This window comes from Terrapene carolina, unplaced genomic scaffold (genome assembly GCF_002925995.2).
Source record: "Terrapene carolina triunguis isolate 2854851 unplaced genomic scaffold, T_m_triunguis-2.0 Scaffold789, whole genome shotgun sequence".
Classification (NCBI taxonomy): Eukaryota; Metazoa; Chordata; order Testudines; family Emydidae; genus Terrapene; species Terrapene triunguis.
Window position 1 is genome coordinate 6,811,126 of NW_020665140.1, and position 19,131 is coordinate 6,830,256.

The 19,131-nt window shown below is 43.3% G+C and overlaps 1 protein-coding gene across 1 annotated transcript; it reads right to left on the reverse strand.

The window, feature by feature from the left end:
* Positions 1-2,435: 2,435 nt before the first annotated feature.
* NUDT9 (nudix hydrolase 9) lies at positions 2,436-17,981 on the reverse strand. The gene is made up of 10 exons (XM_026660507.2): positions 17,918-17,981; positions 15,734-16,002; positions 14,304-14,540; positions 12,397-12,492; positions 9,755-9,841; positions 8,045-8,156; positions 7,438-7,584; positions 5,594-5,678; positions 4,242-4,452; positions 2,436-3,117 (listed from the first exon to the last, which is right to left on the reverse strand). The coding sequence occupies exons 2-9, from the start codon at positions 15,865-15,867 to the stop codon at positions 4,277-4,279; spliced, it is 1,074 nt and encodes a 357-aa protein (XP_026516292.1). The 5' UTR covers positions 15,868-16,002; positions 17,918-17,981; the 3' UTR covers positions 2,436-3,117; positions 4,242-4,276.
* Positions 17,982-19,131: the final 1,150 nt, after the last annotated feature.

Below are 19,131 nucleotides of genomic sequence, written 5' to 3' on the forward strand. Positions count from 1 at the left end.
ATCCTGTCTAACCCAAAGAGTTTACAATCTAAGATCAAACATCCTGATCAAAGAGGAAGCTCAGCCTAACTGGAAAACTTCCGGGGAAAAACATGGCAAAAATATATACTAAAATCTACTTCAGCTAACAGAACGGTGCATTAATAAGTCTTAATTGAAACAATAAATAAATAATTTTGATTCAAGGGATTTTCTGTCACTTTCTTTGAGAGAAATAAACAGGCTGTCTGTGGAACTGGAGTTTTCCCCTCTCAGTTTAAGAATTGTACTTTCAGAGTCACTGGTGCCAGAACAAGGGAAGCCAGGGCCCCCCACTTTTTAACGTGAGCATAGTTTGGGGGGCAGAGTGGACATTGCTCCCTGTGACAGGGTGCGACTCACCACTGTGGCACCTCCAGCTGGCTGTCCTGGGGATTAGCTATGTACACCAGTGTGCCATCCTCTGGTGGCGTCTTGCCGCCGTCACTTCTGCTACAGGGACCCACATCACTCCCAGTACTGCCACGTCCTCTTCGTGACACAGCCCTCCGGCTGTGCTGCACTCTGTGCTCCTCCCTTCCAGGGGACCTGCAGCCCACTGTCCAGCCACTTCCTCAGTGGCGAGTGGGGGGGACCTGGGCCCACCCACTATTCTGGGTCCCAGCCCAGAGACCCTGTAGATGGCTACTGCTTGAGGCACTCCCTCCGACTCCTCTGTAGATCTCCCTGGGCCACTTCCCCATAGCCCCAGCACCCTCTTTACCCTTGCCTCAGGGCCTCAGCCTACAGAGCCCTGCAGCCCTCCAGGAGCTGCCTTTAGCTCCCCAGGTCTCTGCCTGCAGCACTGCTCTGTCCCAGGTGCTTACAGCCTTCAGCCTGCAAGGGAGCCAGTCCTCCTCCCTCCTCAAGCTCCACAGAGAGACTGAAGCAGCTCTGCTCCCCAGCCCTTTTTATATGGGCAAGCCCAGCTCTAGTTGGCTGCCTCCTGCACAGCCTCCCTAGGGCTCTATTAACCCATTACGGGCCAGTGTGTGGCAGATGCCCCATCACACACCCCCAAACTGCAAGTCTCAGGCAGGCACAGAGCAACGCTGGAAGGGGCTGTGCTTTGCAATGGAGGAGCTGATCACGGTGCTGCAGGTGCCAGACGGTGGCTGGTGGGAAGAGCAGAAGGAGGATGGGCTGTGCGGCTAGTTCCCGGCGAGCTACAGGCAGCCGCTGGAGGTAGGAGACTGGCTGGACCAGGTGACTAGAAGGTGCGGGGTGCTGTGTGGGTAGAGGGCGCAGGGCGCTAGGGCCACAAGGGAGTGCAGGGTTAGGGGAGAAGGGACATAGGAATCCACTTGGGCTTTGGCCCCCCCACTTCTACAAAGGTTCCAGCACCCTTGTTCAGAGTGGGTAAATCACATTGTCCTATTTATTGTTTGTTTTGTTGGTTAATGAATACTTTGTGAAATGTTTATAATTCTCTGGAAACAGCATGGATTTTGTTATTTGTAATGTTAATAACTCTGTTAAGGTTACTAAACAATACTACAGTACGTTCATATTTTATGTATGGAGCTGCTCCTCAACTATCTCCTATTGACATAAATAAGAGACCTGCTTTTGCTCGTGTGGTCATTAATTTACAATAGTTTACTTCACGGCTAGTGCTATGAGTTAACATACGCTCTATTTAATGTATTTAACGATAAAGAACAGTGGAAACAGCTGTTAATTCTCAACTGAGATTCTAATTCAGTTTTCTCATTCTGCAGATGACACTGGGAATTTAACGATGTCCTCCATGCACCTTATCTACTTCTAACTAGTCAGCAAGGTTATTTTTGTTTGAATTTATATTATTCTCTCACACATCTTTAATGTTACTGGTGCACTGAAAATACTGGAGATAAACAACAGTACACCTATACATGCCTCTAACATTCATCTGTATTCTTTGTCTAACCCCTTAACAGTAGATGATTCTACTCATCCAAACCATATGTTCCATGTCATTTTATGCTTTAATAAAGATTGAGCATTGACTGACCATTTTCTTTTCTGACTTCGAGTTTGTTTAAAGGACTGCTCTTAAAGATGAGCCAAACTTACACCTACTCAATAAGAAATGTACACCTAGATCTATTTATAAGCAATTTTTATTTGAAAGCTTAAATGACTGAGCCACAATTTGTGCCTTCCTCATTTTTGTTTTTTAAATCAAAACATTTTCACTTCCTTATTGTCCTTGATTTTCTATTAACGTAATTGTGGCATGACTAGTTTCCAGATGAAATTAAATAAGGACATTGTATTCAGTACTGGGCACCAAACAACCAGAAAGGTGGCAATAGGACACAATCCATAGAAGTTGGAGATGGAACATCCAGACCATCTCCCTACCCATACAGAATTATTCCCTACTGTACTTGTAGTAAAGTTCAGATGAAAATAAAGAGCTAGATGATGATGATGATGAAATACTAAAAGAGCTAAGATGTGAAGGCTGGCTGCATATTTACTCTGGCCCATTTGAAATTGATTCAGAATGGCACATGAGCAAGTGTGGCAAATCAAGGCTGGGTACATACATGGTCGGATCAGTTATAAGAGAATGGTTTCTGACATCAGCTGCAGACCATTCTTCAAACCACATTAACATCACAGAGAAATCTGGACAGGACAAGTGGGCCCACAACAGGTGCCTTGACAACAAACATACTGTTGGGTGGTCAGAGATGTCTGTGCACATTGGTAGGCTCAGGTTTGCCCTGATCTTCTCAACCATTCGGGCTATAGCATCCTCACAATGGATGTGTGGAGGAGTGATGTTGCATAACACAGGGAACCATGGTACTGGGCTGGTCGAATTGTCTCAGTTATGATGCTCATGGTTGAATGTAGTTGTGTGTCCTATCAGCAGACCACATTCAAAGCCCTTTCTAGAGCTGAATCTCAGTCACTTGCAAGCAGACATTCTTGATGCAATTCCGCTCCCCAATGTTGGAGCCATCAGGCTATCCCTGAGAGTACTGCAACTCAACATTGAGAGATTGTCAGCAACCAAATGCAGCATTATCAGGGTTAGCATTATTGGAGATATTCAATTAGCCAGACACGATACCCATCAATCAGGGATGGTGTATGGAGGATCTAAAAAAGAAAACAAAGATCAGCTCTACCACAGTGCAAGGGGAAAGATGAGATGACTCATAGCAAAAGTTGCCTGAAGAGTAGCCCAAGAGTAAAATTCAGCCCACAAAGTCCTAAAATATAGCCCAAAAAGCCATTTTCATGCTGTAACAGCAGGAAGATACAAGCAGATCAGCTGCAGGTTCTTAAGTTGCTGGTAAATTCAACCAAATATTTGTCTCTCTTATCAAGGAAGGCACAAGTACAAGCAAATATTCTGGTTATGTGCACTTATAAATGTGTCTTAGAATAAAATACATGCATACTGGATCCTACCCTTGGCTTCCTGGCAAATTAGCAGTTTGACCCTTTGTGTCATAATATTTGGGCAACCTTGTATTAGAGGTTCCTCCCAACTCAAATTCATTCTTGGATTTGTTCATGAGTGAATAACACAACAATTCAGTCTAGCAAAATACTCATGATTCTCAACATCAGGAGTACTCATTTCTCAGACAAGACTTTTTTTTTTGGCCAGTGGTTTCCTAAAGTGAAAGTGAATTCATTTAGTTTCTGGTTTATTATATAACTTTCAAATCACAATTAATAAATCATCACTTAGCTCATCACACTAAACCTCATGCCTACCTGAAAGGTTTCTCTTCCTGACAGGTATCAGCAAACGCACACAAAGCTAAATTCCAAGCCTACAACTTAGTATAAAAATCAAGACAATTTAGAATCTCAGCACTGCCATGTCTGTCTGCAGTTGTTAAGAGCTGAATGGAAATCACTAAGGAGAAGGCAATGGAGAACGTGAAAGCAAAGTTTGTTTTTAGTCTGAGTTCATCACAGTTTGGATACTAGAGTTATGTGAAGAGAAAGTCTTATAGATGCTTTGGTTTAGGCCATGGCTAACTGCAGTCATAAAATATTCCTGCTCTTTAACTGGAGAACTTCTATATGCTTTCTGCCCCTCATGTCTGATGTATTTACCATTATGTCCCACGGATGGCACGGATTTCTGACCAAAAGGCAATTAGTGTACCAATTTATTCTTAGTACTGAAGACTAACAAAACTGAAGATACAAAAGATGGCCTCTCTCTAAATAAAGTAACATGTTCTTTTCCTTTTTATACTTACATCGGTTTTCAGTTTATATTTGGATTCCAGAAGCATCATTTATGGCAGCCAGGAACAGGGCCTTCATTCCAGTGTGCTCCCCATTTCTCAGCTACAAGTTTGATGAAGTCACCATGATTTGCATATAGCTTGAGTTTCTCACTGATGTCAACCCATTTCACTTTCCCAGCATCATCTCCTGCTTCCAGAAGCAAGTTATCCATTGTCTCACCTGATTGCCAAACAAAAGATTTAAGACAGTATTTTATCTTAATTTCTGCCCTCTCACTATCCTACATGCTCCATTACTCTCTGCTGCAGGAGGCCTGTTCATGCCAGTTTCCAACTACTCCAACTACTGCCATAAAAATAGCAGTCAGGTTTTTAAACAGCAGCTAGGACATTAAGCACATTCTTCCTCTTTGTTACCATTACCTCTCATACTTACATGCATAATTGACATTATACTGTCTAGCTGGAAACAGAATAGATAGCCTAAACCCTTGTGGCACCATTGTTGTAGTTTCACAAGTGCCATGGCTAGCTTGTAAAATTAATGCGATCACATGCACTGTCTTCCTGCTAAAATAAGTTTTAGGTTCAACTGATCTCTGCTGTCCTCTGCCCCTACTGCTCCAGTTTTTTATACCCTTTATATAGCTGATGGTTGGAAACTTTCCATCCCGCGTGCCATTCACCAGGAGGTAAACCAGATTCTGATACTACTATTTCAGTAGGGTACCTGAAAATACCAATGGCCTAATCCCACGCTATAATGAAGAGTGAAGACAACAATAATTGGGTGTCTTTATAGGGCTTCACCAAAAACAATGCCTCTAAACAAGCAACATGTCCTTTGCATTGGCTAGTTACTGGAACAGTTCTGAAAAATTTAAATCCCTCTTCCCAAGTTTCATGATGGGACAGAAGATTAAACCAAATTTAAAGAGATACTGTAGCAAGAACAAGGCTTAGCTAAATGTCTGGTCTCTATCCAATAAGTTATACTAAATATATATACGTTTTTTAAAAATTAAGTTAAATCTTCATGACTCTTCCAATATGATTCGATTGAAATAGATATCCTCCCAAAGCACCTATTTTTCTTAACATGATTTAGCCAACTAACCTTTGTGAATATTTATTGGAAGAGGCTGAGCTGGAGAAGAAAGATTACTGTGTGCCACGGGTGAACCCCTCTAGGGGGGGAAAAAAAACCCTCACCCACTGACTTTTGTTCCATAGATTAACACCTGATTTTCACACTTGATGATAGTTGAGTAACCTGTAGCACCTTTCTGTCATCTTCCCACTAGTTTGTAACAGCATATTTAGGGAAGCAACTGCTTAAAGGTAAAAATGTGGCTACCCACCAGGTTCATCATGGTAGTTCACAGCTTCTGTCTCAATCCAGGCATTGTCTGTATTACGAGGATCATCCACATATCCCTTATACACCTAAGCGGAAGACAGACAGCCTAAGCTGAGGGCCACAACATTATATGAGAAGAGGCAGAATCTTAAAAGGCCTCACCGTTGGTTAAGGAATGACTGTAAATTGTACTAGTTTGCAATGCTCTGGAGGAGTACATGATCTGCTCCCCAAAATGAGTCAGCACATTCAAAAGCTTTTCCTGTTAAATTTGCAAACAACCATCTTTGTGCTTTTTCCCCATGCTGCCCCTCAGACATGGGAGGAGCTCTTTATAACATTCAAAGCCACTTCATTGTTTTACTTCAAATCCCTCCTTAAAACACTCCTTTCCCATAATGCTGACAAAAAAATCTTGACAGTTACACAGCTGGTGTGCTGAGACCATTGCCTATCATGCTGACCAATATTTTCTCATTGTTTCCTTATGCTCCCCCCAGTCTGTATCCACAGTGTCTCTTGTCTTATGCTTCGATTGTAAGCACCCCGGGGCAGAGGCTGTCTTTTTGTTCTGTGTTTGTTCAGTGCCAAGCACAACCTGGGGCTCCTAAGTGCTACCACAATAATAAATGGTAGTCATCATTTAATCACTAGAACCCACTGAGCTCAGACACATTAATTATTGTTCGAAGGAAGGTAATTAATCCACAGGATAAAGATTGGAATGCTCAATAGAATGGCATTCTAAACAAGTTTCACAGACTCCCTATGATTGCAGCAGTCTGCATCTCTCTATTGGTGAGGCATAAAAGTTAATAGAGCTGGTCAAAACATTTAAAAATCTGAAAAACCTAAAGGAAGTTTTCCTGAAAGCTCTGAACCATTTTTCACTGAAATTCAAAATTCCAGGGAAAATTTGCAAAGGGGGGGGAGGGGAGGTATAAAATTATTATAAACATTACACCCAGTTCCAGTTAACATTCTCAGTTCTTTTTCGATAGCTGCTTTGACTGCTGGCCTTTGAACTGAATGGTTTCTTGTGTGATCCCGCTCCATTATTTAAGTTTTATAATCCATGTAATGTCTCCTGAGAAAAATAATCCATGATCCTGGGCCTTCTTCTACATCTAGAGTGATATTTATCTCTTGAGAGACTAGTAGTTGGTGAGGCATAACAAATGCATCACTATTCAAACTCTCTTTCCTATCAATTCCCCATCTCCATTCCACAGCCCTGAGGTGCCAAGCAATGCAAAGCAGCCTTTACTGCAAAACTGAGGAGGAACCGTAATGATGACAATTTATTTACATGCACTTTCCATTAAGGGACTGGCACAGAATGTGGTGTAAGTGCACTGTAATTACCCTCATTAGACAAGGATTTAAGGAAGCTTTAGCAAATGATTCACAGGGGCTCCTACCTCCAGTAACTCTACTTGGCCATCAAAACAATACATAAGTCTCTCTGAGAAAATGCTACATAAACTGAGGATATAATTGACCTTTTCCAGACTATGCCTTTTCCAGAGTGTAGATCCCAGATAAGCAGGGCTCTATCCAGTTCTCTCTCATGCTACGATTCTACACCCAAACGTGCATCTGACTGGTACGAAAGCAAAGTTCCCTGCTAGGAAACCACATATTAAAGTTCAGAAATCCTCAGTTGTAAGGATATTTCCAAGAGAGGAAGGACACAAGTAGAATCCACTCCCACAGTAGAGTGCAGTGGCGCCATGGATGAAACCATTCTGCTACTGTTTTTTTTCAGTCCCCTATAAATTCTATTGATGTTTGAGTATGTTTTTTAACAGCATACAAGATTATCATAGAAGGAAAAAGATTTACCACAAAATGTTCCTGGTTGAAGAGTCTGTTCATTTGCTTCTCCATCTCTTCCTTCTCTGCTCTGGATTTCTGTAAGCAGTTTAAGGCCTCCTCACTAAATTCTCGTTTCAGTGTGGCACTTATCTTCTCTCCTGGATCTACCATACCCTAAACAAAAACAAAAACACCCAATACTGATATCCCTCTTAGACCCTGTCTGCTCTCATTATTCCATCTGCTCTTTATTCTGTATGTTCTATTGGTCTGTGTTAGACTGTAAATCATTCAAGGAGCTATAATGCACTTGTAAAGAGTTATGGACACCAACAGTAATCAGCAATAATAAAAGAAGTGTGACATCTGTAAATAAATGAAGCCAGAAAGAATAGTCCTAGTTAGACACAAATACTGTCTTGTATCATGGCAATAAAAAGAAAACAGAAGTTTAATGGCTTTTTGGTAAAACAATATTTTAGTTTTCCTTGATGGTTTCTAAAGTGCCTCATGTGCCTCACAAGAGGAAGTCATTCAGAGGATATGCACACTAGCTATCAAATCAATATCAATTACATTTTCATAGTCTTACTAGACAGTAATTGTAATGTCTGCTTCGTGCTTTGGTTCTTACCCCTGGGATGGCCCATTCCCCACAGTCTTTCCTCTTGATTGCTACAAACTGTAAAATGTTCTTGCCAGAAATTGGGTGAGCTATTTTATTGCCACTGCTATCTCTCTTCCACCTGCAGGGAATGACAAACAAGGAAAATTATTTTCCATTCTTTGGAATTAATCAAGGTCGTCAAGTGAATGAGACTGTTTCTGCCCCTGCATTATTTGCTCTTGAGGTTGGAAGGTGTGGTGTGGTGTGGTGTGGTGAATGAGGCCGAGGACTGTAAAACAGAACAGATTGTCTTGTAATAAGGCAGCTGAAAACTGCCCTAGAGAATTGGATTAAATCCCTGACTTTTCCAGAGTTCCTAGGTGATGATGGGCAAGTCACTTAAAACTTTTCACACAAATTGTGCGTTCTTTATTTTCTAGGTGCCCAATTTAGATACCTGAGGCAAGAGTGCTTAGTGCTCACAATTGCAACTGAAGTCAATAGGAATTGTGGTTGCTCAGACACTCTGGAATTAAGAAAGCGTGGTCTGGAGCAATGAGTAAAGGCTTGGGAGCTAGTAACTGCTTATCGGGGAGTTCTAATCCTGGCTCTTCCATTGATTCACTGTGTTTCCTGATAAATTTCTATGTCCTTATTTTAGTTTCCTCATCTGTGAAATGGGGATAAAAATGCTCTCTTATCTCCATGTGCAGGTCAATGTTTCTGAAGTATTCAGATATTAGGGTTATACTATGGTGATGAGCAGCATAAAAAGCCCGAGAAGAAAGTAATAATTTTGTACTTAGAGACGGGTTTGGATGGTATGCAATAAATAAGCTACAGGGCCACACACTGAATCATGACCATAAAAAGAAATATTGATCTGTTGCCTCATTTCCCAAGCACTACCCATCCTGTGAATTGGATTAGGCAATGGTACGATGCTAAAAAATGGTATATGATCATGTTATTAAAGACTATCACAATGTATATGCCCATGGGGGACAAATTAAGGTTGCACAGACAACCATAATTCTGACATCTAACTTTTGAGTGCTTGACTTTGCCACCTAACAATCTTTAATGTGTTTTTGTATGCAATGTTATATATATTAAATTTGAATGCAACAGTATCATAAAATTGCTATGTATTTTGACCTGAACAGGAGAGAGGACCTCCTCATATAAGGCATTAAAATCAGACAGCATCTCAAACAGTACAGTGGAAATACACATCTCGCAATGTGCCATGCTGAATTTCAGTTATTACCGGTTGTGAATTTCAAACCTACAATCTTTAAAAAAAGATAACTAGTAATTTTACACAGGGTACTGGAAAGGCCTGTTGGCATATTATGATGATGATAATAATCATGCAAGGTATTCTGCAACACCACTGTGCTTTCAGATGGTTTTACCATATGTCATCTTGTTAATACTTTCCTACAGTGGTTTACCAGCTGCATTATTCCTCTTTTTTCAAACCAGCTTCCTCAGTTTAAGTGATGGTCTGTCCTGACTGATGACTTCCCATTCACCTCTCCAAAGATGAAAATAAAGCATTTGCCTAATATTTCATTAAACTAATTGCACATAGGTAACATCCATGTAATAGATAAATGTATCAAAATATAATCAAAATTTTTCATATACAGGTACCTGACATGTACACATGAATGCAAGTTCTACATTTTTCCATTCTGCTGGCATATCATCCTCTGATCCTGTCTCCCTTACCTAGTTATTATAGGATCTGCAGCATGGTTTGGTCCCCAGCGCCCTAATAATCCTCGACCCACCAATCCCGTCCTGCCAGACGGATTTCTGAAAGAGAAGGTGGTACATATGAAATCCCCAATATGTACAAATATTCTGGGAAGCCAGCTTCATTCAAATAATAAGGAACTACAGAAGGAGGAAAGAGGAAGGTAACAATGTATATTTGGTCAAGTTCTTAGTGTTGACATGTACCTCATCCCCACTCTCTCAAGGTATGGACAGAAAATATTAAACATTTTAGTGAGATCAAGCTCCATTACATTTCCTAAATTTGAAAATACGATACAAAAGTAAAACCACAAAACTTCGTTTTAAAATACAGTATTATAGGAGTTTACAAAATATGCCAAGAGATCCTGGAACTTTGGAGGGACATTCTTTGGTTTGTTCTTTTACCTTGGGATCTAAATAACCAAACACAGGGAAAAATGAAATGGTGTCAAAGAATTAAAGTAGTCTCACCTCCAGATCATGACTACAACTCTCCTGAGGGTTCTAAATTGTTCCTACTCCAAGATAAAAGGTGAGGAGGATGGAGCACATAGCTGCACCATCCCAGGAGCAGTCTAGGGAAGGAATTGTGACTGGTTTGCAAGAGCAGTTCTACATGCCAGGCATGGGGGTCAAGGTCCCAACCCCATTTTGCTGGGGGGGGGCGCGGAGTGAGGCTAGAGAAGACTGTGAAGTAGACCTTCACAGTCTTCTCTAGCCTCACACATGGGCTGGCTATGTGGGTAGTCCATATAGAAGAGAAAGGAGACACTGTATACTAGCAGGTAGGGGAAGGTCACAATCTTGCCCTCAGCTTGATAATCAGCTTTCCAATCTCATCTCTGATGTGTGAAACACACTAATCTATAGAGAATAAACAGTTTAAATATAGTGTGCTAGATTCACCTCTGCTGCAGAGAGGTACAAACTGTACCTTCCTGTGTCAGTGAGAACTGCTGCATCCAGACTGAGAGACTTTCACCTCAGGGAGGGAGGTGGTGTTTCCTTAGAAGTTCTGCAGCAGACGCTAAAGCAGATGCAACACATCCTACAGCACATTCTCCCACACCCAACACATCCTCCCATCTTGGGAGTTGTGTTAGCTACAGGCCCATCACTACATTGCTCCTTTACAGTCCTCTTCTAAGCAAACTTTCTGGTGTGGGACTTTGCACCAGTTAAGTCAGCACAGACAATGTGCTATTCTGGTCTAGTATGTAACACATGCTAAATCAGATACAAAAAACATTAAAAACACACCTTCTCAAATGACATTTGTGAGGAGTTCCCCCAGGGTGCCACCTGGAACTGGGGTACCACTGAGCCCTCTGACCACCAGCCTGGGCTCCCTCTCACACTGTGCTGCTGTGAGAAGCTGCAGACATGCTCCCGGTCCTACACTTCCACCAGCATACACCCTAGAGACACACCCAGCTGGTTTCATGCAGGCTCTCTGTCTAGCCACTGCACGAAACAACAATAGAAAGGCTACAGCCAAGGTAACTCTCAGCTCCCCAGGCACGCACCCCCTCTGGAGTATGAACCCAAAATTATATCGTCTTGCGCTGCACAGGAAACTGCAGAGTAAGCTCAGAGTTCGCCCCACCTCCCCTCAATGTGGAGAGGAATATGCAACAGCCTTTGCCCCTTGAGCTATAATTTCCAAAGGCACTTCACTCCAACTCACTGGTTTAGATAAAGCAAAAACAAGTTTATTAACTGAAGATAGATTTTAAGTGATTATAAGTCACAGCAAACAGATCAAAGCAAATTACCTAGTAAATAAACAAAAACACAAACTAAGTCTAAGATACTAGGAAGATAGGATATGAATTGGCAAATTCTCACCCTGGCTGATGATACAAGCAGGCTGCAGATTCTTAAGGGACAAGCTGCACTTGCCTTACAGCTTGGAATCCCCAGGTCTTTCATATACAGGCTAGAAATCCCTTTAGCCTGGGTCCAGCACTTCCCCCAGTTCAGTCTTTGTTCCTCAGGTGTTTCCAGGAGTCATCTTGTGTGGGGAGTGAAGAACCCCAGATGAGGTCACTCCCTGCCTTATATAGCTTTAGCTATGGCAGGAACCCTTTGCTTCAAAACTTGGTTCCCAGACCAGTTTGTGGAAAAATATCGACATCTCAAGATGGAGTCCAGAATTATGTGGCTTGGGTCACATGTCCTTGTAGAGTCATAGCAGCCGTTATTTACAGGCTGTCTGGAGGGTTCTCAGGAAGGCTCACCAGGTGGGAGATAAGCTTTTCCTAAGGCCTATTGTCTTCCCTAATGGCTCATAGCTGGTTGGGAAGGGCCTATTCAGGGCAATCTAGATTGAAAGCATCTTGTCTAGTGGGCATTACACAGGTGTAACTACATTTGAAATACAGATACAGTCAATATTCATAACTTCAGCTACAAAAATGATACATGCATACAAATAGGTTAGTCATATTCAGCAAATCATAACTTTTTCAATGACATCTCACGTGACTTATCTTGTACAAAATGCACCATAATTACATCACAATCATATCATAATAATATTACTATGACAAATATGGGGTGCAGTGTCACAACATTGTCATAGAAGATTAAGGAGCAAAAATACCTACCTGGGCCTCCCATTTTCAACCTCATACAAGCCACTCAGACTCCTCCTCTCCACTTGTCCATCCTTCTCATTGAATTTGGGAGAAAAGTTTTTGGCACTGTTTTAGGGAAGAGTAGTATAGAGTAAGTTACTAAGCAACCAACAGCTGTTAATTATAAAGGCTGTAATGCCATCCAAAGGATCTGCAACACCAAATGTCTCAGGGATGGCACTTGGTTCACCAAAAAGTCTAAAACTGAATTGCAGCCCTGTTTTTCTAAGCTTTGCTCCTGCCCCCATTAAAGTGTCAGTATTTGCAAACTGCAGAATCTTTCAATACTTCTAACAGGTGATATATGGATTTGACATTCTAAGTTTCTAAAATATCCACCTTTGGGGATGATACTGTCCATTACTGATTCCGGCCCAAAAATATGTGTTTCTTTTAAAGTTTGAACAAAATCCCTTTGTCCACTTTTGAACCTGGCAAACATTTATTTTTCCCATTTTATAAATTTTTAACCAATTTTTTTTTTTGAGCCAGGTCTACAGGACAAAATAGCCAAGCTTTGAAACTTGACACAGATACAATCCCTGAGGAGACCTTTGATTGGCTGTGATTTATCAAAGTTATGAGCATATGAAAAATACATACTAAACACTTTTCCAATGAAATCACTGACTTTTGGTAGGAGTTTGCATTTAATTCCTATGAGTGCCTTTGAAAATCACCCCAGGAGTCTATAGAGGGCCATGCACAGACAGACATATGTGCATATTTCAAAAGTTTTTTTCATCAAATATTCATAACTTTACAACCATTGACCCAATTTTCTTCAAACCTGGCTTGCTTCGAAGATTGCACTGACACCTAACATCTGGATCAGCACTATTAAGAATTATGAACATTTAGAGAGAGAATATACCCCAGTGCTATGGCTACTTTGCACTAGCACAATATAGTCATTTCTACCCTAAGTCTTTCAAGAGCCCTTGGTATTAGATGCTATGCAAATAATAATATAATAAGTAATAAATGCGATCAAATATTAATGTAAAGTCAGGAAACATGAAAATTAAGATTGAAGCACTAACTAACTTTATTTTGCCCCTTTTGTGCACGTGTTCGCATACAGTTTAAATACAGGATCACAAGGTATCTTAGACACATACATATCTAGTGTTGTAAAATATGTAGATTGCATTCTTTAAGAAATGATATACGATTACATTAGACCGGATTGATATACACATGTACAAGCAAGCAGAGTCAAAGCTGGGCACTCAACCTTAACTTCTGCATTTCTTGAATCCAAGTGGTCAATTCTAGAATTCTAACATTGTATTATTACTGTGTGTTTGCATTTCATATACCAATACAAACAAATAGAAACATACATATTATTAAACACTTTCTCTACCTCCATATAGCAGCTGCTGCAGCATTCTAGCCCTGATGTCAATAATGTCTGAAAGGACAGTGTAGCAAGACTGAGTTTTTACTCATCTTTATCCCATGCAGAAGTAAAGCTCTCATCATGTTACTAACCCCTTTCATTGCCACAGAAATGGGCATATGTTACAGAACTAGCTTCATTTGAATATCCAGCTGTGCCTGGTATACCCATTCATTCTAGAAGAAAATTACTACCTATTCCATAGTCACAGGTGCAGTGCAGTAGAAGATGTGTGGACGGTTTACAGAGCCTATCCAAGTTATACAGTACTCTAGCCAGCGTTATTAAGTCCTTCACTTTCATAAGTACCAGGTGTACATGTAATTTTAGGAAAGATATTTAAAGCAGAAGTAGATCAAACTTCTCTCTGTCCGATGTATTCAAAACAAATTCCTTCCTTTCTCTACAATGGGTAGCAGAACCACATTCATCTAGAAGAACCCCCAATTTCTTTTGGCCAGACACTGCTTACCTGATCTGCGGATCTGCCCACGTGGGTCCAGCCAAGACAGAGGCTGCAGTGTATTCCACAGGCTTGTAATCCTCCCACTCAACTAGCCAGCCCACTTTATCAGTAGGTACTTTGCTGCGCTCAACCTTTGACCCTGGATATGGGGACGTGTGAGCTTTGTTGTGGGCATTTTCATTTGGATTGTAACAGCTCAGCATGCTGACAGGGTAAAAATGAAACCAATGTACTGGAACTGAGCTATTGACGGGGGAGAAAAAAAGTGTTAGTGTTACAGTCCTGAAAAAATATAAATGAAGTTATTTAATTCCAAGTTTTACAACTCCAGATTGTAAAGTGAGAAAAAAAGACATGATGTTAATTTTTTTAAAGAAGTAGTAACATATTAAGCCTAAAAATATACACCCAGTCCCATCTGCCCAGTGATTTATCTGTAGTTGAGTAAACCAGAGAAATTTCTCCCTCTGATCTATCTACTCACAGGCTCTGAATATTGGATATCTTTTCAGCCCTAGCCAAGCAAGGCACTTTTACTAAAACCAAAGAACCTACAAAAAAATCAGATGGTATGAGCAAAATTGCAGCATAATTCTTCAATAGATTATAACAACTCATTATATGCCCAAAAATACTTTTTGAGTAAGGAAGTGGTGACATTCCAAAATTACAGCATAGTTCAGCTCATCAGAATTACATTATAGTGTTACATAAGTATTATGAATACACACACCAGGAATTGTCACATTGCTTCTTTTTATTTTATTTATAAATGTGTGAAAGTCCAAATGAATAAATAGGCAATAATATTGCCCCATTCCTCAACTAGACCCACAACCTTTCCATCTGAGATCGCTTTTCCCAGCTATATTTCCCATTATTTGGTAAAATTAATTCCTCTCTACAAGAATGAAAAATTAATACATCAAGACTGTCATGACTCTCAGTAAAATTATATAAGCCCAAAACTGTAAACATATGCAAGTGAGTAACTTGTCTCCAGTGGTAACTACTCATGACAAACTTACATATTTGCATACATGTTTGCAGGATTAAAATCATCTGCTGCTTTTGGGGATTTTACCAAAACTATGTACCATACTAAGGGCCAAATTCACTCACTGGATATGCATGTGCAACTCACATATTTGCAACTCCGAGTTCAACAGATCTGATAGCAGAATTTTGATGTTAATATCCGAAATACACTTTTGATGGAGTGGCAGTGTAACAGGGGTAAATAAGCCCTGATGATGCCAAAACATACATAACTTTACATGAATAGTCCCATGAGAAACTTCAGTGGGACTATTCATATATATAAAGTTAAGCACTCACATACATAGTTGCGGGTTCAAGGCCTTAGACCTCAACCTTGCTTTATCGTTTATGAGAAGTAGCAGGGTTATGTCACTGCTGTGTTATAATTTAAATACCTGTAGGCAAGCTCTCTGAATGGATGGAGCAGGGGGTGGGGGAGTCGGCAGCTAGGGTACCTGACAGCAACAGCAGACAGAGTTACAGTGAGGGACACCACAGTAACAGTCCGGGCCAGACACCACCTTGCCATCACATGCAGGATGCTCACAGGAAACTATGCCTCCCCAGAACACAGTGCCCAACAGCCATGCGGTGACCTGGACTGTCAGGAGATGAAGTAGGAAACATTTGATTGCAGGATGTGTCGTCTTGTCCACCTCACTCCCTACAAGGAACAGCCATATTAATTTATTCTGTAACTTAAGTTGAATTCTTTGGAGGGCGGGGGGAATCCTAAACAAAGAAACAGTAAACCAGATTGTACTCTTTGGCCTTGGCTACACTTCAGAATTCACAGCGCTGCCGCGGCAGTGCTGTGAAGCACGAGTGTAGTGGCGCTGCCATGCAGAGAGCTCTCGCAGCGCTGCAAGTACTCCACCTCTCCGAGAGGAATAGCTTGCAGCGCTGCAGGTGCTGATTACACTGGCGCTTTACAGCGCTGCACTCACTGCACTGGGGGGGGGTGTTTTCACACCCCCGAACGCAGCAAGTTGCAGCGCTGTACAGCGCCAGTGTAGCCAAGGCCTAAGCTATTAATTATTGTTTTATCTAATTGGAATGAGTTACATGTCCTAATGCTGCAATGATTTACACATGTGCTTAAATTTAACCATGCATTACTTACATGAAAAAAGTACATGCATGAAGTATTTGCAGGATCAGGGCGATAGCACTGTGCCCCCTGTCATTGCTGGCTAAAGCTTGGAAAGAACTGCCTTGGACCTTGGGTAATCATTTATTCCTGTGCAAAGTGGGCATAAAATAGGACTATTCTGATCTGGTAATATTTTACACATACTATGTATGTGTATACATGACTATGCAAGGTCCAAGACAGTGGAGAATCAGGTCCAAGCGTCCGTCTGTACTTCACCAATGTGACTGAGGTTTTATTTTAGCTCAAGGCAGGTATTTTTACTGGTGAAGGACCACAGTTCTAGTCCCTGCTTTGCAGGTCTGTCAGGATTATCTAGTAATTATGTTTATAGTAGTGCCTTAATTGCAAAGTGGCTCCTGACTGGTGTTTCCACTACTCTGCAAAACCATAATATTAATAGATGGGATACCAAAAGAAAATCTGTTGTTTCTGAGTTGCAGATCATTAAGAATTAACCTGAACAGGGCCACTATGCACAAGCTCTACAGTTAAGGTTAAAATTAGGGTTCCATTTTGAACACTAGGTTCACTCCCATTATAAGTATCCAAAGGAAAAGTGGTGGGGTTTTTTGTTTTTTTTTTGGTTTTGTTTGTTTTTTTAAGATTACTTCAGGGTTGAAGCTAGACGTTTTTGTCTGGTTTCAAAACAACTCAACCTGTTGTAAAGGATGTCTTTTTAAAAAAAAGGGCAGAGTTTTAGTTGTTTTTTGGCACAGGTAAACTATCACGTTGTGTATGTTTATCTGAGAGCCCGTATGACCTGCATTTCCTTTAATTGCTTATTTTGACAATCTTAACAAATCCACAGTCACCCAGGAACCTGGCAGCTGTCACTATGTGGTAACCTTCTGTGGCCGCGTGGAATCCAGATGCAGCGGGGATACAACTCACATGCTCTGGCTCTAAAAGAGCAGGACCCCCATCCCTAGAGCTAGACTCCCTGCCAACAATTCAGAAGCCATCCATCAGAGAGCAGTGGCGCTAGCCAATGCCTCACAAGCCACTGGGGGAAAGGAGGGGAGCGTTACAAGAACCCCACAGGCTGACACACGCAAGAGCCTCTAGAGGCCAGGACTAAGCTAGGACACGCCAAAGCAGCGTGCTGTGCGCTCGGGTCTACAGCTAGCCTGTGCCATTATCGAGTCCGCCCGCCTGCTTAGCGCTGCCCCACAGTAACGCCTAGGGGAACACATCCGCCCCTGACCGCCAGGGACGGGGAGCCCACCGCGGTCACGGGCCCAGCCTGCCCGACACGGACCCGGGGCTGTTGCTAGTCCCCAGGGCCGCCCGCACCCCCGCGGGGCCCAGCGCGCTGCCGCCTCCCCCAGGGGGTGGGTGCAGGCCCGGAAGCGAAGACGGGAATCACCCCGCTCCCCGGCTGACTCCCCAAGCGGCCCCCGCCCGGGCCAGGAGAGCCTCTTACCGCCTGGCTAGGCTGGCTGCCTCCTTCCGTCCCACCCCCCGGTTCAGAGGTGGGAGGCGGTACTAGCCTGGACCAGCCCCTCGCGCTGAAACTCCGCTAGCGATAGGGCAATGCCCGCGTCAATCAAGCCTCATTCTGGCAACTGATTGGGCCACGCCAGCTGCCATGGAAACGAGAAAGGCGTCGCTCACCAGCTTCGCTCTGGCTGGAGAACAGCCCCACATCCGGAAGCGGGCGGGTAAAAGTCAGCTGCTTTGCTCCTGACCTTCGCGCCTTCCGTACCGCGACGATAGGGCAGCAATTGGCTGCCGCTTCCCCCCCGCGCGAGCCGCTGTGACGTGCTGCCTGCTCCCTACCTGACGGCGCTTGACGCCTCCCAGTCCCACCGCCAGAGTAGCGAACGCCCCTTCCTATTGGCTGCGCTCTCCGCGTCAGTAGGGAGATGCGCACGCATTCACCCCGTCTCAGCCCTGGCCTGCTGGAGCCTCGCAGTAGAGATCCCTCCGCGAGCTCTGACTCCATTCTAGGCTCGAGGTGTGCTGCCGAGATTGAGAGAAAAATAGTCCCAGCTGCGTGTGATCTACCCTCTGCAGACACTTGGGGCGTTGCGGAAGTGCTGTGCACCAGGGCCAGCGTGCACCTATCTCTGCCACGGGGCACATGTGCACACGGCCCCCATGCAGCTGTGGGGCCACGGCCCCGGGCGGCTCCGCAATAGGGTTGCCAACTTTTTAACCACACAAAATTTTACACCTCCCCAACCCGCCCCTTCGCCAAAGTCCTGCCCCCAGTCACTCCAGCCCCCACCCTCTGTCGCTCGCTTGCTCTCCCCCACCCTCGGAGGGGGGTGAGGGCTCTGGCTGGGGGTGCAGGCTCCAGGTGGGGCCGGAGATGAGGGGTTTGGGGTGCAGGAGAGGGCTGCGGTGCAGGGGGGGAGATGACTCTGCCTGGGGGTGCAGACTCTCGGGTGGGGCTGGGGATGAGGGGTTTGGGTGCAGCTGAGAGGTTTGGAGTGTGAGGGGGTGGGGGTGAGGGGTTTGGGGTACCGGAGGGGGCTTGGGGGTGCAGCTGAGGGGTTTGGAGTGCAGGAGGGGGTGTGGCTGGGATGAGGGGTTTGGGGTGAAGGAGGGGGTTCAGGTGAGGGGGTGGGCTCTGGGGTGGGGCTGGGGATGAGGGGTTTGAAGTGCAAGAGGGGGTTCTGGGGTGCGGCTGAG